The sequence below is a fragment of the Pelmatolapia mariae genome, linkage group LG10_11 (assembly GCF_036321145.2).
Source record: "Pelmatolapia mariae isolate MD_Pm_ZW linkage group LG10_11, Pm_UMD_F_2, whole genome shotgun sequence".
Classification (NCBI taxonomy): Eukaryota; Metazoa; Chordata; class Actinopteri; order Cichliformes; family Cichlidae; genus Pelmatolapia; species Pelmatolapia mariae.
Genome location: NC_086236.1, coordinates 37,046,910 through 37,067,229, shown reverse-complemented (window position 1 = coordinate 37,067,229; position 20,320 = coordinate 37,046,910). Strand labels below are relative to the sequence as shown.

The following is a 20,320-nucleotide window of genomic DNA, read 5'->3' as shown; positions in this document are numbered from 1 at the left end:
CTCCACAGTTAAATGTAGACCTTCGTATTCAGTATGACTGCACCAGTAAACTGGTACAGTTTCATGTCAGTAAGCCTGGTGTTTTAGAGCCCTTTCAGGCATCCTTTTGCTACCAAAGGCATCGTCTTATTTGTCTTAACCTCAGATGAAAAAAAGAAAAAGGTTTTACATACTTTAACCCTTTCATGCATAGTGGTCACTACAGCGCACAGCTATTCAAAGGCTATTTTGGTGTATTTGTGTCAGTGTTGATGGTATACTTGCACATAAACCTCTACATACACATCAGTGTCCACCTAAATGCATAAAGATGATGAAGATGATGAACTCTCTCCCTCATACATTAAGAACTGTGGACTTGGTAGTTGTTGTTTTTTAAAAAAAAAAACCCCTCAAAACTCACCTTTTTAAAACTGTTTTTGGTAAAATTTTTGCATGTTTTATATTGTCTGTTTTACCTTTTTATTATTTGTTGTCTTATGTGCAGCACTTTGTGATTCTGTCTAGAAAGGTGCTATATAAATACAATTGTATTTATTAATTTATAATAAAAATACTTAAGAAAAAAATCCTGATTGAGGTTGTCATCATTCATGCATGAAGGGGTTAAAGGTTTTTAATGGCTCATATTATTATTTTTATTATTATTATAATATTGTTTATTTCTTTATTTTTACATGTACATGACCCCAATGTCAAACTGAACAACAGTTTGTAGAGCAGTGGTTTTGATGAGTCACTGAAAACTGAAACTAAAGCGAGTGTTTTCTTTCTGTCAAAAATAACCTTCTCTTGGTTCTAAGATAACAGATGAAATGTAAAGGTCTGATAGGGCAGGTGTTTCCAAAGCAGAGCAGACCACCTTTTAATCTCTCTCTTCTGAAATTCGATGGCAGGTTGCATACGTATAGTTTAGCTACTAACTTAACTAATCCATTTGCCTTGCTGTCATGTGAGTATAAGGCTGTGGACGGTGAATCAGACTAGTAAAAAGTCAAATGACTACATTTTATTGCTTTATTTTGTGTTAAGTGTACTTAAAAAAGAAACAAAAAGTGGAAAATGTCAATGACGTCTGGCTTGTCTGTGCCATTGCTTCACCAAGACAGATATGTGTGTGAAACCCTGCATGACCAACCCTCAGTGGGCTGGCCCTGTCGCTAACTTAATATAACTCGAGTCGTCCCAAAACCGAGGTCCCTGTTAGCGTCTTCATGCCTCAGAGCCATTCAGAGTCACATTGTTCTCTCGAAGCTGCACATCTGTAGGAATGAGATAAGAGGATTTAAAGTAAAACCAAAAAACGAAACATCAGCAAGTCGGTGAGTTCACCTGTAATTCACATTTTGCATGGTTTTAAAATACCCGTATGATGGGAACACAGCTGTATTGTAAGATTACAGCTGTGCTGCACTATGTTGTTTTGGGACAGAAGATTTCATAAACAATGCTCTTAGTGTTGTCCCTCACTCTAGTTGGGCTGAAATATCAGAGGCGCACTGTTGCAGACGCCAAGGTTACATTTTTATATGCTTCTAATCGCTGTGTCTATTTTCTACATATGCATAAACTTCCTATAATTAAAAGATGCTTTAACCTTTCTTTCATGGTTTTTAAGAACCGTGAAATAAAAGCTGCATTTAGAGAACAACCTTCTTCTCCTTTCTGTGTTATTTTGACACTGTTGCAAAAATATCTTCTTGGTTGTGTAATTACCCTTTCTGTCATAAGGGCTGTTTCTAAAGTCTTTCTGCAGGCCGTATGAATCAAATTTGCTAAAAGCTGCATCGCTTGAACCTCAAAACAGCGACAGCGACTTAATGAAAGCAGGAGCTGTGTGTCTACACTATATTGTAATTCTTGTCCCTGAGCTCTGTGGAGCATCTGTGCACGAGTTTTAACATTAGGTCACCTATTTCAGCTGAAGGGAGAGCTGCTCGCTATGGAGCCAAGGGCATCAGTCACATCCTTCAAGGACATCCCAGTACGTCGATGGAGCCTGCGTTCCAGCTGCAGTCTACCTTATGGCTCTTTTGCAAACAGCCTTGCGTCTCTCACACCCGATGCTGAGGAGAAACCTGCCATATCGCCCAAGCGCGCCTATGTCACTATGGTTGTGCTTTGCTACATCAACTTGCTCAACTACATGGAGCGGTACACAATAGCAGGTTGGATGATTTCTTTGTCAATACACACTATTTACTGCTTCCAGTTGGGCAGGGCTTACACTGAATGGTATTTCTGGCCTTACAGGCGTCCTTGCAGATATTAAAAAATTCTTTGATATAAACGACAGCATGGCTGGACTTCTGCAGACAGGTATGATGAAGCATCTGTTTGACAAACACACAGAAGCATTGATGGAGATCAAACTTGTTTTGCTTTTTTTGTTTTTAATGTAAGTGCGTGGCAGACCCACGTGTAGTCAGCTGTACGTACGATCAGGCCCCTAATTAAGCAGCGCTGTGTTTGGATACGGGAGCTTTCACTGATTGTTGTGCGTTTACTGTAAATGAATGATGTCATTGAAAAGGAATAATTGATTCCATCGATTCATTTTCAGTTTTCATCTGCAGTTTTCTCCTTTTGGCCCCTCTCTTTGGTTACCTTGGCGACCGCTACAATCGCAAATACATCATGATTGGTGGCTTGAGTGTCTGGCTTTTGACTGCAACCGCCAGCTCTTTTGTCAATAAATCGGTAAGTGAGGAGTATTTTACAAGGAATAACACAACTTCGCATTTCTACATGTTCACATTCCTCCCTGCGTTGTTCTAATTCATCACACGTCTGTTGGAAATGCCCCCGAATTTCATCATTTGACTCAGTGTTTGGTTCAGGGTAGTTTTCCATAAAACCTTCATATTACAGCTACTTTGGCAAGAACAAGCATGTTAACCCAAAATATTATCTCATTTTCATCTTCAAGTCACAAAATAGACAGAAGAGATGTGTTTAAGGTATTAACATGAAAAACTCTCAATTAAAACAGTTTGTGTCTGTTGATCAGACCACAAATTGAAGTGCATGAATTTTTCTTACCAAACTCCATCAGCTGAGTCGTACTCTTATGAGGCATTAGTGAACCTCTTCTCTCAGAATCTGAAAGTCCAAGACGGTTACCTGCACCCCCTCAGACTATCTGAATTATTAAATTAAAAGAATGAACAATTTGTCTTCATTAGGTTTTAAAAAACTTTGCAGTCATTTATTAATGTGCCAGAAATGTTACTGTCATCTGGCTCTATAGAAACATATAGCTGTGTCATCTGCATAACCATGCTGACAAATGTTAAGCTATCTGATGAGGTTTCATCAGATCGAGACGTCTGAGAAGAAAAGTCACGAGAGGTTGAAACCTGGTCTGCACAGGTTACGCAGAGTTTCCTGATTTAAACACTGGAAATGCCAGCCCAGCGCTCGAGACTGTGAACGAGCATTTTATAGTCTGTGGTATCAAAGGTTTCAGTGAAGTAAAATGAGGACAGCACAATAAGAACCTTATTAAGTTAGTCTGAGGTGACCAAACTATGTTGGTGAGGAGGATCTCTGCACTCTGATTTGCTCTGTAATCACACTGGAACCTATCAAGCAATTCATTTTTGCATCAGTGCAGCTTTTTCTACAAAACAGTCTGGTCTGTAATTTCCCAAATGTTTGTGTATTCATAGTTGATATCCTTAGAAGTGGTTTAACTACAGCCACTTGGAAGGAGAGACTCCTCCATCACATTTAACTGTAGTTTTGACAGGCGCAGAAATCCAGTTAAGAGTTTCAGGGAGCTGTGAAACTCAGTGGGGTCTGAGATCATTTTCCCATGTTTTTGTTGAAAATGTATCAGAGGTTTGTTGTACCTTATCTGCAGACTGATTCTGCTGGTGACTCACCATGCGTGTAACCATGTGCGGTTGACAAAAAACATGTTGAATATCTTTGATGTTTTTGTCTATGCAGCAATTCTGGCTTCTCGCCCTGCTGCGAGGCTTGGTCGGGACCGGAGAAGCCAGCTATTCCACCGTCGCTCCCACCATCATAAGTGATCTCTTTACTGGGGGCAAAAGGAGCATCATGATCTGCATCTTCTACATCTTTATCCCTGTCGGCAGGTAAACAGGTTTTTTTCTTTTTGCACGCTTTAACAATTTCATTCAAATGATGCGCTGCTGTGCTGCTGCTGCTGCAGTGTAACTGAAAGTAGCTCAAATGTTCCGTCGCCGAGGTGAATGTTTGGTAGATTTGTTCTCACCACAGTTGTTTCGTGTGCAGATCTGGTGTTGCAATGAGTGATGATGCAGCAGTGACTCTAGATTTAGGTTTCAGTACGTTATCTCTCTCTCGCCCCCCCTCTCCCCGCTCCCCCATCTTAATCTTTCACTTGTTAAGATGTCATATGGCGATATGAGCTTGTTTGTGCATCATGATCACACTATTGCATGTTTGCAGCGGTCTTGGGTATATAACAGGGCGAGGCTTTGCATCTCTCACAGGGGACTGGCACTGGGCTCTGAGGGTGAGAACATTTTTCTTATCTACAAAGCAGAAGTGCGACTTGATACAAAGTGATACTGGATTATTTGCCTCTGTTCTCAGATCACACCCATCATGGGCTCAGTGGGACTCATTTTGATGATCGTTTTATGCCCCAACCCGCCGAGAGGTGCTGCAGAAACCCACGGAGAGGGGGTGACGGAGCAGAGCTCTTACTTGGAGGATGTCAAATATCTTCTGAAAAAGTACGATTTATATTTTACCCTTGCAAGAGTAAAAAAAGCCCAGACAAATGGTGTTTGTTTCTAAACAATCTTGTCTTCTTGGTTCTCTGACCTCAGTAAAAGTTACGTGTGGTCATCGTTGGGAGTGACGGCCCTGGCCTTCCTCACCGGGGCGCTGGCTTTCTGGCTGCCTACCTTTTTGTCCCGAGCTCGTGTCTATCAGAAACTCAGCGACAAACCAGGTGACTCCTCGGACAGGTATAGCATGACCTTTTCCCCACGTCGCTTATTTGCTCCAGCCTGAATCGGTGCAGAGTTTTGACCGTACTGTGTGCTCTCTTCTGCTTCCTGTGCAGTTACATCTTTGGTGCCGTAACGGTGGCCACGGGCATACTGGGCGGGGCTCTCGGCACTAGTTTATCCAGACGGTTTAGGGACAAGGTGCCAAATGCTGATCCACTCATCTGCGCCGTGGGCATGCTTGGATCAGTGCCGTGCCTCTTTATCACCATCTTTGTGGCATCAGCAAGCATTCCCGCCACTTACGTAAGACAGACTTTGGAGCTGTTCTCTGGCTGAGTATACCTGGAGGTGGTGACGTTGTTGGTTAGTCACTCAGGGCACAGCTTTAGGTCAAACTGTGATATTTAGGATACAACATTAAGAAGACTGAGCATCCTTTAATGGTTCATCTGGCAAAATTCTCTTCAGATGGTTTGGAGTTTCTCCTGGTGGACTTGTAGTGATGCAACATGGAGCAATAGGTCCAAACGTCAAAGAAAGCCGCCTCTTTCTTCTTTAATTTAAATTCTAGTCACAATGTCAAAGGTTCACATTCAGAGTAGAGTAGTTAAAGGCATCGGTTGAAATAAAACATCGTGAGCACCTGTTATGGCTGAAAAATGAAAGAAGCAGTGACTGTTTGTCTTGAACGTTTCAGGTGTTCATTTTCTTGGGCGAGCTGCTGCTCTCATTGAACTGGGCTGTCTTGGCTGACATACTGCTGGTGAGCATTAATTCTGACAGTAAAAACCTCAAAGTGTCGGCTCAATTGTGACATGTCCCTTTTGCTCGTGCTTCTCACTTCAGTATGTTGTCGTACCAACAAGGAGGGCGACAGCGGAGGCTCTACAGATTACAGTGGGACATCTCCTGGGTGATGCTGGGAGCCCTTACTTATTAGGAGTGGTAAGAAAGAAGTAAGCTTTAGGAAATCATCTCTGATTCTGTCACTGATCACTAACGCCGATTTCATACCTGTACTGGTGTAGATCTCTGATGCTATATACCCAGGTAGCCCCGAGAGGAACTTCGACAGTTTGAAGTACAGCCTGCTGCTCTGCCCCGTGGTCGGGATTGTCGGGGGAGTGTTTTTCGTCATTACTGCCATCTATATTGCTGAAGACAGGAAAGCAGTGCAGCAGCTGCTTGGAGGTAATATAACACAAAAGACACAAACACCAAAAACTAAATGTTGAAACGGCTTCCGAGTTTTAATTTGTGCGAAAGACGCACAAAAAGTTGTCATTTCTTTTGTAACATACATGCTTGTGTCCGTGTGTCTGAACAGTGGTCTCTGTTCAACTCACTAACTTCAGATGGCTCCTGTCCTCACACAGTTACGAGCACATTCCCCTCATCTGCACACATGCTCCAATAACACACTGGCACTCTGGTTCTCTGGCAACTCAGAGGAAGAGCTGGGCCACAGCTGATAAAGGACACATTGTGATCCTCGTTTGGGTCTCATTCTTTCCATTCTGCTGCGCTGCTAAAGGGTCAAAAAGCCGACTGTGTCAGCTCACTTAGTGTCTGAGTAGCTCTGCTGTGGTTCTATGTCTCAGATCCTTCACCAACCAGTGTGTGCAAGCGCGGCTTGCTTAATTTAAAGTGTTTCAAACGTGTGTGTGTGTGTGTGTGTGTGTGTGTTTTCGCTACCAGAGGAACCCCAACCACCGCAGCATCCTGCACCTGAGCCCTCGGTGGAGCTGAGCAACAGGGGAAATGTGTAATCTCTTGCAAAATGAGTCATGCAATGAATGTAAAGTTAAGTTATGAACCCCTGTTACAAAGACCAAACGGCTTTCAGTCTGTGCAGTGTTTAATAGCCTTACCATCTCTTTAACTCGTTTTTGTTTTTTTAAATGAGAATTCGTTTCAGTTTTCACCTCAGTGTAATCTCACAAGAGAAGTTTGTCTTTTAAAATGGTCACATTGTTACCTCACAGCACTCTGCAGTAGACTTGAAACGTGAATGCAGTTGTATTTTTTCACTCTAAATGTTGTTGGTTATATTTCTATTAAATTTTCAAGGAAAAACTGCTCTCGAGTGTTGCTGAGTTACTCACGTGTTCTTCAGTCTGCCGGTCGAACTAAAATAATAAACTGACACTAAAATCTCAGTATTTCAAAGTTAAAGAAGACATGTATCATTGACAATACTTCCAAGTATCATCACTGAAATGACTCACTTATTTTTAATGCAAAAGAAGAGTATATGTGGTTTGTACGGTGAAGCTTAGCCGCTCAATTCTGTATTCTGTCTACTGAGGGGGCGACTTGATATGACAAGTTATACAGTGAAAATGATATGAAAGTATAGAGTGCAAAATGTGAGTGTTGTCATCTGTGTTATTAACAAGTACCACGAGTGTCTTGTGTTGTTTCTCAGTCAGAGTCGACCCTCATCTGGTTTAAAGAAGAAAAGCAACAACAACACGGTGACAGGCACAATGCTCAAACCAAGACTTCAGGACAGGCCATCGTTTATATACAGTTTGATAGTACGGTCCAGTGGAGGAATGAATGGATGAGTGGTTTAATGAAGGGAAGAAGCAGAAAACACAAAACTCTGTCATAAAGTATTTTCTGCTTTAAAAAACAAAGAAAAAAGCAAAACAAAAATGTTTGGATGCCTTTCAGAGAAAACTGCTTCTGTCTGACATGCAGCAGAATCGAAGCAGGAGACTGAAATAATAAGTATGGAGAGAACTTGGTGTTGTTCTGTAAGGCCGTTATCCATTTAGTTTTATGTTCTTGATGACCGATGATGATATGACTCTCCTTCTGTTCATCTGTGGAAGAGTATTCACAGCAAGTATCGTCACATTAACCTTGAATATCCTAACCAACATGCAGCTGCTCCTCTGGCCCTGATGAGGACCAGAAATGAGACCATAAAATAAGCGCACGATGGATTTAAAGATGGAGGAACAACATCCAGGCTGAATGCACTGTAAAAACATAAATACTGTGACAGCTTTGGTTGTTTAACAAAAAGCTTTCCAGTTTTTGTCCACTAGATGGCACCTCTGCATTATTCTTAAAAACGCTCCCAGGAGGCTCTCGGGTCTCCTCCATCAGTGGGGCAGTATGGATTTGGCAGATGTTCACTGAGACCTCGTGGACCTGGCGTGGAAGTGTTCCTCTCTGAGTGCACACAGTGAGCAGTTTTACTGTACTGATGCAACTGTGAGTAAATAAGCCTGTTGTTGGGAAACCATTTGTAAGTCAGTGTGTCACCCAGCCTGGCGAAGTTTTCTTTAAGGCTAATATCATACTGACAATGTGAATTAAGAGCAAACAAAGAGCCCTGGGCACCGACCAGGTAACCAAACTGGTCAGATTCCAGTCCACTTGAGAATCCACAGCATGTCAAACCCAACAATGCACAGGACCCAATCACGTCTGTTGCTCGGGACCACAGGACACCTTCAATGTCCCATCTCCATCTCAACAAGCACCTGCTGTTTGGTCCCACAAGAGGGAGCTACACAACAACAACAGTTTTAATGGTTCTGATGATGCAGCTGGTAGTGTATATGTGCAAATACACAGATAGTTCACTAATTCATTTTTGGTGATATTTGTGTTTTGTTTGCATGGTTAATGTGTCAGGCCTCTACTACACAGTTCAGCGGTGTAATACAAACCCACACACATTACCTAATGGACATACATACCTACAAGTTATCGATCTATATATATTTATGCCATACACAAACATGACAAACATATTTTTCATCCCCAACCTGTCGCAGCAGATGGCCCCGCCCCTCCCTGATCCTGGTTCTGCTGGAGGTTTCTTCCTGTTTTCCTTCCCACTGTCACCAAATGCTTGTTCATAGGGAGCCTTCAGGTGACAGTTGTGATTTCATGCTATATAAATTGAGTTGAGCTGAGTTGAGTTGAAGCCGCTGTGCTGCAGCCTTCCTGTGTGGAGTTAGCACTATGTGTGCATGCATTCTCCCCGGCTACCACAGCTTCCTCCACAGTCACACAGGGCACGCATGTTTGGTTAACTGGTGATTCTAAGTTGCCGGGAAAAGCTGGATGTAGCTGATAAAATGAGAATGGTTGTCCGTCTCTGCCTCTTGCTCGTCACAGTTGGGATCGGCTCCAGGGCCTCTGTGACTGAGACGTGGATAAGCAGAAAACATATTTTAACACAAAGTCACACTGAAGAAAGAATGCAGCTTCACAGGTTTGGGCACTGACACTGTAGCATTTTCATCCTCCTTTCATGGATGATTACACATCATATTGTACAGTAAAGGCAGGTGTGGTGCTAAGGTGTGAAGGTGAGTAGAATGCAGCACAACCACAGTACTGTCCACCAGTGCTGGACCTTTAATCACCTCTCTCCATGTTAGAGGAGCTCTGTTACAGACATGGATTCCTCACACAGTACAAAAATGTTGACTTAACATTTTTGTACTGTGGGGGGGTGGAGACTATCCCAGCTGCCATAGGGCGAGGGGCGGGGTACACCCTGGGCAGGTAACCAGCCTGTTGCAGCTCTGACACAGGCAACCATTACTTACACCCACATATTTAGAATCAGCCCACTAGCAGCAAGCCTTTGGACTGTGTGAGGAAGGCAGAGGATCCAGATGTACAAGCAAACTCCACACAGAAAGGTGGACTCAAACCCGGGACCTTCTTGCTGTGAGACCACAGCGCTAACCACCGCTTGCCAACTTGCCAAATCCTAAACCGGCTAACTCTCTGACCTCTGTCGAGTTCACGGAGCATGATGGGTGTTAACGTTCAGTGTAGCCCAGCACAGAGCACACAAACAGGACATCATTACCTACGCCAGCGTCACAGCGTCGCATCAGTCGGTTTCAGGCAGCTGCTGCAGAGGTGTCTGCTCTGACCTGCCAAATCCTAACAGCTGCATGTCTCCGTTATTTTGAACTGGAGTAAACCATGGAGGGAGGTTAAAGGTCACTGGCCTCGTCACTTTCAAGTACAAGGTCACGCTGTAATTGGGCTGCATTGTCATCATATTGGTTTATCCCAGTAACTGCTGCACACAAGAACACTCGGCTGAGTCCTTTTACAGATTTTATGGCTGATTTATGAAACTGTTTTCACCAAACTTGGCACTTACAAATTGAAATGAAAGGTGGAGTTCAGGGACATGGATTCATTGTTCAGGGTGTCACCGAGACACTGTCCTTTAGTTTTTCAACATTTCCGACTACAGCTCTGTCTGCTGAGGGAATAGACCGGGCGGCACGACATGCAGTGCATGCTGAATAACAAGCAGACGCACACTAAAAGGTATGTGGAAAACATTCTAGCGGTAAGAGTTCAACCTGTAATCAAAACACAATGGGTATTGTGTGGCATGTTTGAAAGCACTTTATCTGCATACCTCTCAGTTTCCCCCGTCGACCCTGGCTGTACAGGAAACTGTCACAATGGCTAATAAATTGCACAGGCCAATCAATGCAGGAGCCAGTGGCTGTTGTGGAGCGGATACAGTCGGTGTTTACTCAGGGACGGGGAGCATTTTAGTCATGAAAACAGGCATGCTCATACATGGGAGCAGCTCTCAATCAGAATGCTGACGTGATATCATTATTCCCCAGAAACGGCTCGTGCACATCGCGAATATTTACTGTAACTGAGGAGTGGGCTTATCTGGCCTTCATTTGTGTTATTCTCACCCTTCCACCAATCAGCTGCAGAGCAGCGATAAGAGGAGTAAAACCACATTTCTGGATGTGAGGTTGCACTCGGTCCTTATCTCCAGCAAACTGCTGCAGTGTCATGACATCATAGAGAGGAAGAGCCCTCTCCACCCTCTGTACTGTCCCTTATTTGGACAATTACATCATATGGGCCCCTCGTGTATTTGGCGTAGACAAATATTTCTGATTTCGCTGTGAGGCGTCAGCACAGTCATTATTAGGACAACTATTGATATGATGCCACCGTGTTCTTAGAGTCACTGGGTGCTTCTTGGGCGGGTTACACAAGAACAAAAGAGATGTGTTGATTGGATTGTTTGCAGGAGCGGGGGGTGATAATCCACACGGGAGCACAAGCATGCAGAAATTCAGAAGTTGTGTTAATTAACACAGTGGTTATGTGACGGTGCCAGACAAAGAAGGAAAAATACCAATGTTGCAAAGGTTGATTTTTAGGGGTTATTATATTTGTATCATGCGAAGGAAGTTGCCTGTTCATGCAGCAACATGCAGGAGATGGATCTAGCCCATGAAATGCCTTTGTCTGAACACAGAACACAAATGTGGACTGCAGTGGAAATGCAGCCAAATCGGAGGTTTTCCCTATAATGACACATGCACTTTTTTGGTCCTATGTATTTAGCATTCCTGCTTCAGAGGCCTGCCGGCCACTGAGCTGAGGTGAGCTGATTTGCAGACATAGCAAAAGGGTAATTACAAAGATCCATGTAACCTATAAATATGAGCTTAAGTACCACACAGATCTGCCCTCGCTGCAAGTCGGCCTCTGTCACACAGCAGCTCCCATTTCTCCATTTAAATGCACTTCAATTGGTTTTTGTGCACCATGAGGAATGCAAACAAACAAGATCAACACGACGATACTGAAGTGCACGCTGGAGTCTGGCCCCGATTTGTCTACCCCTCAGACAAATCAGCTGAGACTGATGACCCGGATCCAAGGATTCCAGCTTGGACGGAGCTGCTGAATAAATTATTTAATGAGCAGATAAAAGAACCCGTCTCTGCCCCTGAACACTATATTTAGTCACTGCTGTCTCTCTGCCACCTGCTGCTGCTCTTGCACAGCTCAGATCAGACTTCCAAGGAGGGGAGACATCAGCCCAGATCTGCCCAAATCCCCAGCTGCTCTGCTGCCAGACGCTCTGCTGCTCGACTTTGGGAGGGCAGTCACTCCTGTAAGCTACAGTCAGGAACAGGCGGGCCACAGGTCAGGAGGTCACAGCGGATGAGAGAAGGTCAGAATGGCAGGGCCAGCACCTCAAGACGGCTGAAGCCAAGACGGCTCCAAAAACAAATGTATGTGAGGGGGGGTCCAATGCTGCCAGATATCAGCGAGGAGGACGTGAAAGGCACAGTTCAAAACACGTGTTAGTCTTAATCATGTTGTGGAGTTTGTAGCTAGGCTCTGTTAAAAATAACAGCTCTCTTCTCACACACAAACCAGACACTATCTCTGCTTTTAATATCAGGCCTGAAACTTTCCTTTTTGATCAAACGTGGATCAGGTGACCCTCTTGTTCTACTTCCCATGATGACGAATGCTTCTTCTTCACTCTTTTGCTCTCTGTTCTGGTAGATGGCCGCCCCTCCCTCAGCCTGGATCTGCCTGAGTTTCTGTCCTCTTAGCGTAAAGAAATAAGGATTACTCGGAGGTCCTACTTTCCTACTTGGGCTACACAGTTCATCAACTACTTTTGTTTTAAAATGTATATTTAACTGAATCAAAGAAAGAGATGCTTCAAAAGTAAAACTGCTCTAGTTTCAGTCAGGACTCTGAGAGGACAATTGGACACATGTTGTTTAGGGATTGCTGTCTGGGCTTTTTTTTTTAAAGCAATAAAATACAAAACTACAGCTTTGTGCAGCGCAGTGGTAGCAGATGTAAAAATGTACTGCATAGGTTAGAATGATCAGACAGAAAATGCACAGCTGCTCATTTTTGCTCAGCTCAGCCAAAGTCTAATGCACAGTTTTCAAAGAGACGCTGTTTCTTTCAGTCGAGGGAGGAACATGAAGTGCACCTTTACAGTGATTAAAAACAACAATCGAGTGATGGAGGGATTCTTTATGAGCACAGACGCTGGAAGTTTAACCAAATAATGTCCATTACTTTCTTCTTCTTCTTATACTCTGTGGGTTCTTGTGAACTTCATGGGCTAAAAGACGTGAAGATGTGTTTACCAGAAAAACAGCTGATAGACACACAGCTGATAGACATGTGTCAGTGGGACATTTAAACTTTAGTGGCACCCACATGTTTCAGATGCACAGAGAGCCGGCCTTATCGTCCCGCAGGCGCTGGGTGCAGCGATTAGTAGGTTATCTCCCATCCTGCACTGGAGGCTCAGCCCTGAGCTTAGACAGGAAGGAAGGCCGGCGCAGTGACTCTGTGGCTCCGAACCACATGGTAGAATAATGCTACAGATAGTTCTGGGCCCACCGAGCCATTCTGCATGATGGAAAAACACACAGGATCCCACAGACATGACCAGCATATCAAACACATGCCAATGAAAGAGGGGGAGCAGGGGCTCCAGAGAGGGAGACGGGAGCAAGTCTTTACCAGGGATCTCTCCTCTAATCTTCTAAACCCTCCACATAAGGCCACTGGCTGGTCTTTTCCTGCATCCTTCCCTATACTGGACGTCAGTCTGCAGCATTACAAAAGCAGCTCTTGTATCACTTGTCTGGATAAGCATGTCAGGCTGCAGTTTTTGCATCATAGTTTTTATTTTAGACATCAAAGTTATCAGGAAGTACATGGATGACTGCTTAGAAGTCCTGCAAAACAAATATAATGAGGGGCTTCAGGATGAACTGACTTAAATCAGTCAACAAAACAAACAAACAAACGAAAAAATGCAGGTCATCTGGTGCACACAACATCCTGGCAATGCCAAAAAGCCTGGAGAGCACAGCCATACAAGCACCCAGCCTCCACCCTCACTGACACCAGGAGTCATCCTCCCTCATCGTCTCCATAGCGGTCTGACCCCACGTGTCGATTGGCGATTAACTAGTTTGATAGCTCTCATTTTCACATCAGGTAGATCAGAGAGCAAAACTTCCCCTAATCGTTTACAGGCGGTTCAGAAAACAGCTTATTGGCCTGTGTCCTCTCTGGCTTTCAGTAAAATGAAACTACACCTGTCAGGAACGCGCCCTCTTCTCACTGCATCACTGAGCTCTGTCCTTGTGTTAAATCAACAAAATGTCAAGTCTTCTTGCGCTGCGTCACACCTTTCTGCTAAAATTCCACATGTAGTCGATCATGGTGGGGACACGCTGGGATTCCTGCCTGGGCAAAGTCGGACTGATGCTGTGTACACAATAGGATGGTGAGAAAGACGGCACAGAAACACTATTCAGGATCAAGCTGCAGGACTGGACCTCTCCCAATCATTTAGACGCAGGTACTTTTCCTTTTTAGGCAACAACTCCTCATGACCTCTCGAAGGAAGACTCATAAAGGTGTGAATCCAGTTTTTTAGGGCACTAGCATCTTCTTCAGTGTGTCTGAAGCTGTCGTTGGAGTAACCGAGCCGTCTATGTCTTTTGAAACCTGTGTTCCTGCTCTCACTTTAGCTTTTCTTTTCTTTGCCATTGTCTGTCGTGCCGTCGAGGCACAGATGGGTACAGAAACTGCTGAAACTGACAGAACGGAGCCAGCTGCAATCTGTTCATCCTCTTTTAGGCAGACCAGATGTATTACTTCCATCGCTTTATTCTGTAACCACTTGGGATACCACACACAAACAGATTCAATATTAATATTCATCCAGCTTCCTTCTCCATCACCCGTCCTGTTCTGAGAAGCTATCTGGGAGCAAAGAAGAGGGTTCACAAATAAACAAGACTTGTAAACAACCAACTTGAAGCTCATAAGCATCATTAACTGGGTTTCACTCATAAATATATTTCCTAATTTCTTGATGAGATGAAATGATGCAAACCTCAGAACAATCTGACTGACTGGTGTTAAATCGCTGAACTAACACCCAGTTTTACGTTGTCAGTCCATTTTATGGGATTACAGAGCCGTCATTAGCACTAGGCTCCAGGTTCCTCTACTTTATCTTCCACCCACACTGCTAATACATCCATGTTAAGTGAATTGGTGACTCGCCTGGTGCCTGAAGGCAGGGATGCAAAGTAGACAAAGCACTTAACTACTATATATAGTGAATATATATGTGCACAGGTGAGTGTGGCTTATCATCTAAAGTGCTTTCAGCAGTCAGTCAGACTAGGAAGATACCATATAAATGGCAGCGAAGAAATAAATTGCTGTTGTGGATTTCTTCATTGCAGATACGATAATCATTTATTTTCAGTGTCATCCAGAATCTGTCGAAACTTCTTGGCTTATCTTTTAAGCAAACATCTCCCAAATGTGTGCACGGCATTAAGGCGAGCAGACCTTTAAAATTAGGATGATAAGCAGCTCAGACTCAGACGGGCATGCCAGCAAATTGCTCAAAGGATATTTTCCCTTATGTGTTATTCTTCATTTTCAAGCTAAAAACACAGTTCTAGTCTAAGATTTGACAAAACGGGCCAGATAAGGCTCGATGACATGCAGTGTCATGTAAAGAAGGTCAAAGACTTCTCTGAAACTCTCATTTCTCCATCCTGCCTGCCTCAACAATGAAACTTCACCTGTACTAACCTCTGATAGAGAAGGGAGAACAGTCTAATGTATACAGTGTACAACACAGACACATGGGGGGTTTTCCTTCTGTGATGCTGGATTATATCTGCTGCCTGAAGTCGGGGTTTGTGGTGGGGAAAGCCCTGTAACCAGTTACTACTGGTTCTGGTGACCACTTTAAATAGAACACGTGTCTGGACACTTGATAATTTAATTCACAGAAAATGTAATCATAACACTCACACAGTGCTCACTGTAGTTTTCTGCAGAGAACAGGTATACACAACATAGTTATAATAAAGATATGAACATTGCATTGCAAGCAGAAAAACAAAAAGAAATGAAATAATAGCTGCCTAATTCATAATCAGCATTTAAAAGCTTGGAAATGAAGTACAAAAGCAGCAGTCCTTAATTATAATAGAGAAATCATTTCATTATCAGTCTGATCTAAAGCACAACTACAGCGGAATGCATTTCCTCTTTCCTTCCAGTAAGCATCTGTGGTTGTTATGTACATGAACATATTTGTCTCAAATACCTGGCATACCTGGCAGTTAATGGCGATCGGAACTAAGTCGATCTTTTTTTGACACGTTAGAAACAAATACAAGCAAGAAACACAAAAACAAACTTGGAATATCAGTTTGCGCATTTATTTTAGGACCATTTAATGAAAATATAGCACACCGGGGCGATTATGTAGAGCCCTAAATATATCTGTGCAACATTCTTCACTGACCTACTTTTATTAGCCAATAACTATTCAGTAATAATGACTGACATATTTAAATAGTAACCTGGTTTTGTTCGCTCATACATGCGGCACATGCGGTGAAATAAAGACATAAATAAAGACATAAAATCATTTCCCAGCGCTTCTTAGAAATAACAGAGTGTCAGTATCAGGTGCGGCTCCATCGCTCGCTGCAGGTTTTCTGGGAGGTGGGGGGGTGGGGGGCGGAGCGTAACGAGGAGATCTCCCTCCTCTTTAAAAAAATAAAAAAGTGAGGAGCGCACAGGCTGTCCGTTCGCACTGGCAGAGAAATTATGATTCCGAGAAGAGCTGCTCCTGCGCTTCAGCAATTAAGACAACACTTCCACTGCGATTAATTCCATCAGAAATCTCCGAGCCTCGCTGAGTGCGGTCCCCGTCAACTATCTTCTCCCCCATAGCCTCCCTCGCTCTCTCCTGCCTTCTTCTTCTGCGCTGGATCTTTCGTGCCAGAAAATGTGCGTGGAGAGCGATGGATGCGAGATTGAAGGCTGCAGCAGCTCGGATGAGGTGCGCACGCTGTCGGGCAGCATGAGTCCCGGACTGAAATCCAACCCGGACCTTCATCCCTGCAGACCGGGGCAGAAATTCCGCGCCGCGCTGCTGAAATGCCGCTCACCGGCCGCCGCCGCCGGCATCCTCAGTTTTGGGAACGTCCTCAATTACATGGATAGATACACCGTAGCCGGTAAGAGAGCTGACTGCTCTGTTTCATTGAAATCACAGTATGTTTTTTTTTTTTTTTTTTTTTTTTATCATTTATCTGACAGAAAGTAGAGCGCCGGTCTTTATTTCTCTGAAGTGATTGTGCGCTAATTGCCCGTGGGCTGCTCCACTCTCGCGGTGCGACCAGCCTTACCTTAGCGGAGTCGGGCGGAACAATGGGCATGCCCGAGCGCAGTGGACTATCTGTTAAGACCACAGTGCTGTGTGTTTCATTGCTGTAGATTGGTCCCTACGAGCGGTGATTAAATCAAACACGCACACGCCTTCTCTGTCACTCAACAAAGACTTGACCTAAACGGCTTTTCTCCCTCCTCTCGGTCTCTAGATTATTGAGGATCGATCAATTAAGGCGATCGGCTTTCAATCAACGAGCCGAGCCCCCCCCAACAGGCTTACGCGACGTCGCTTAGGGCTGATGTGTCAGAGGCATTTAACAGTGCCTGGAAGACAAGAAGGGAAGAGAGTGAGTGCGTATCACTGCGAAGGATCGCTGGTTCTTGGAGAGATTTAGTCCAGCAGCTAATAGCCCGGGTCCAGCTCGAGGTGTGATGCCGTGATGAGGCCATGTGCTGCTAATCCTGTTAGTCAGCGTGTCCGCATCTCCTCACTGTACTGGAGCGGAGATCCAGAGCAATGTTTCATTAAAAGCGCAGATGGAAATTAAGGCCGTAGTGATGTGAAACTGATAAGGAGCTTGGTAAATTGATTGGCATATTAGATGTTAAAACAAAATCAAGACGTGGTGAGATATTTTAATTATGTTTTGTTACAACATCAGTGTATTAAAGCTTCTAAATAAAAGAACTAATGATTCTATATTTACTTTAAAGCACGGTTTGAATGTTACATCAGACCAGGTCAACATTTCTCCTCATGCCTGCTTTATCATTATAAAGCTGAATTTTTATAGTGGGCTGCTCACTCAGGTGTGGGCATTGGGTGGCGGCACTGAATGGGTTAAATATATTGCTGCAGCATGAGAATAGAGGGAAGTGTGTTGAATGGGAGAGAAGGCTCTTCTGTGCATAGAAGTGCTTTTCCTGGTTAAAGGGCAGCTTTCTGTTGCTGCTGACTACTTGATATGGTCCACCTGAAAATATTTGGGACACTTAACTTTTTTTTAACCCTCGTTATATCTAAAGCAGTTGGCAGCCCCTGGCACAGAGAAGGAGAGGCCAATTCAAACAGGACAGTGTGTATTCAGTCATCATTCCCAAGGCTTCAGGTCCAGTCTGTCAACTGTAGAGCCACAGAGCCTTGGGCGCCTGGCCGATCATCAAGACAGGATGGTTTTAGCTGCACAGCCTACAGCCACACCAAGAATGTATTGATGCACAGTGGCATATCTAATCTTAGCATCTTGAAGCACAAGCCAGTAAGAGCACAAAGAGCTCAAGAAGCCACATCCTCATCCCCTGTCATGGGTGACTCAGTACCCCCCTCTTACAAGATGAACCTCCTTATGTTTTGTTCAGAGGAAACCTTTTAATAAGGAGCTCCGGAGCGGTCCTATCTTTCTCTGTCATTTCCATCATGATCCTGTGTCGGATATTGACAGTTTTCACACGCAGAGCCGGGGAAGAAAATCCTCTGCAAAGCCGCAAACTTTGCCGAGGATCTCAGAGCGCTTGCTGTGCTGTGACAAGTGGAGGAGTGAGTGGAGAGGGATGAGGAGAAAGTGGTAATAGGGAGGAAAGGGAATGATAGCGCTAGGGAGGGGTGGTGGATGCAGCATCTTTGGCTAACTCACGCTGGAGAGAGGCTGTGTTTAGAGCATGTGGTGCAGAGGGGAGGGGGGGTTGGATCCTTTCCCATCGTTTGCCACCTGAACGCTGCTGGACAGTTTTGCATTATGCGTGGGCAACATGTGAGTCAGACCCTCACACAGAATAAGGACCATGCGGCCCGACTGATACAGCATCAGCTAATCTGCCATTTTGCTCCTCTGTCTCTCTCCTGTAGTGTGAGCTATGCTGCAGTAGTAAAAGGAGGTGGAAGCAGCGTATCTGTTGGCAGCACAGTGTTTGCTGGAGCATGGGGAGATCACATAGAGCTCTGTGATATATTTAATAATTATCACTGGAGATGCCTGTTATTGGTAACGTTTATTCGATTTTTTCTTACTAAAATAAAGTGTCAGCTCCGCGAGCAAGTCCTTCTTTCCCATCATCCATCGGCTTCTTCTTCTGTCTGTCTGCTTCTCTCCTGCTTCTTTTCCTCTTTCAAATCCCTTCAGTAGCAGGTACCCAAAGCTCATCCCAGCTCCTAGATCTTAATGTCAATTAAGCAAGCATGAGCGCACTCTCACAGAGGAAAACACACACACACACACACACACACACACACACACACACACACACACACACACACACACACACACACACACACACACACACACACTTTAGAAACGACTCTCTCCACCATTTCAAGAGGAGCTGAATGAGAGCAGAGAGTTGTAGAGGGAGGGGCTGCTCGCTGCAGAGGCAGCGGCGTGCAGGCAGCACTGAGCCAGAGCGATGCCGTTCCCCCGACCATCATCAAAAGGTCTTTGTACCAACGCTGCTGTAGTGTGCGTTTGTGTGGATCACTAAAGCATTGTCACAGACACACAGGGTGACCGTTCGAGACACCGGGCGCTATTCTGATGTGCAACAATGATGGGAAAATTGCAGGCAGCACAGCAGCAGTGTCAAAGACACTTTCTGTTAATCACTCGTGTACGAGATCAAACCACACACACACATAAACTCTGGGTTTGACTTATCCAGGATGATTGTAAGAACCACAGATGCAGAGAGACGTCACCGTGTCTGTTCTTTCACACGAGGTTCTGGGTTTGATAGATTTAGTGCCAATATGTTTTACACAAGACTTGAATGTTTAATGCCACCACTTTGTGAGGAGGAACAGCTTGAGAACAAAGCAATTATATGAGACTTGAGCTGCTGCACATCGAAAGATCTCAGTGTGGGGCTGGAGTAACTGGAGAAGTGTCATACTGTCTGACTTAAATGACAGATTTCTGTGCTGCGACTGATTTTACACTAAATGTTCTGTAATGTAAGCAACCTATTAAGTGCCTTTTAAGTGCTTCTGAAATGCTTTTTCAACATTTTCAGCGTTGTAATGTGGTGCGTTTGACTAACAGTTCAGATTTCTCCAATTTCCATATTTCTGTATTGTGGAATAGGCAAACGTACAGAGATCTGGTTTTTGTCAGACACACTTATGGGCCAAGATCCAAGTGCAAACAGACACAGAGGAGAGCACGATTAAGTTTCAGTGGGTGATGAACAGAAGAAGGGTGTGAATGACAGCCTCAGGCTCTGTGCAGCGAGTCGGACTTTCAGGCCGATGGTTCAGACCTGACCCGATGCGCTGCCTCACAAGCCTGCTGTTGTTTCCACGACTGGCTGTGATGTGAAATTGGGAGTGTCTGGGACATTCAGTG

At 44.3% G+C, this 20,320-nt stretch overlaps 2 protein-coding genes and 1 long non-coding RNA gene across 6 annotated transcripts in view; 2 read left to right on the top strand and 1 right to left on the bottom strand.

Moving 5' to 3' along the window:
• Nucleotides 1-691: 691 nt before the first annotated feature.
• On the bottom strand, nt 692-10,542 carry LOC134637388 (uncharacterized). The gene is made up of 3 exons (XR_010095110.1): nt 10,375-10,542; nt 8,744-9,125; nt 692-1,262 (listed from the first exon to the last, which is right to left on the bottom strand). It is a non-coding gene; the product is annotated as an uncharacterized LOC134637388 (long non-coding RNA).
• Nucleotides 1,211-7,073, top strand: spns3 (SPNS lysolipid transporter 3, sphingosine-1-phosphate (putative)). 3 transcript variants are annotated; one of them, XM_063487802.1, is made up of 13 exons: nt 1,211-1,322; nt 1,922-2,168; nt 2,254-2,319; nt 2,564-2,700; nt 3,955-4,106; nt 4,444-4,510; nt 4,591-4,733; nt 4,830-4,970; nt 5,069-5,258; nt 5,653-5,718; nt 5,802-5,900; nt 5,984-6,146; nt 6,654-7,025. In XM_063487802.1, exons 2-13 carry the CDS (start codon nt 1,943-1,945, stop codon nt 6,722-6,724), a joined length of 1,521 nt encoding a protein of 506 aa, XP_063343872.1. In that variant the 5' UTR covers nt 1,211-1,322; nt 1,922-1,942; the 3' UTR covers nt 6,725-7,025. The 3 variants fall into 3 exon arrangements, with proteins under 3 accessions (XP_063343872.1, XP_063343873.1, XP_063343874.1); XM_063487804.1 differs by lacking the exon at nt 1,211-1,322 and having other exon boundaries at nt 2,149-2,168; nt 2,577-2,700; nt 6,654-7,073; XM_063487803.1 differs by lacking the exon at nt 1,211-1,322 and having other exon boundaries at nt 2,055-2,319; nt 2,577-2,700; nt 6,654-7,073.
• A 5,293-nt stretch (nt 10,543-15,835) lies between the features above and the next one.
• Nucleotides 15,836-20,320, top strand: part of spns2 (SPNS lysolipid transporter 2, sphingosine-1-phosphate) — a 57,556-nt gene continuing 53,071 nt past the window's right edge. The window contains exon 1 of one of the 2 annotated variants that reach the window (XM_063488411.1): nt 15,836-16,831. In XM_063488411.1, the coding sequence (XP_063344481.1) occupies nt 16,600-16,831 (232 nt within the window). In that variant the 5' untranslated portion in view covers nt 15,836-16,599. The remainder of the gene's footprint in view (nt 16,832-20,320) is intronic. The other variant, XM_063488412.1, reaches the window with a different exon arrangement.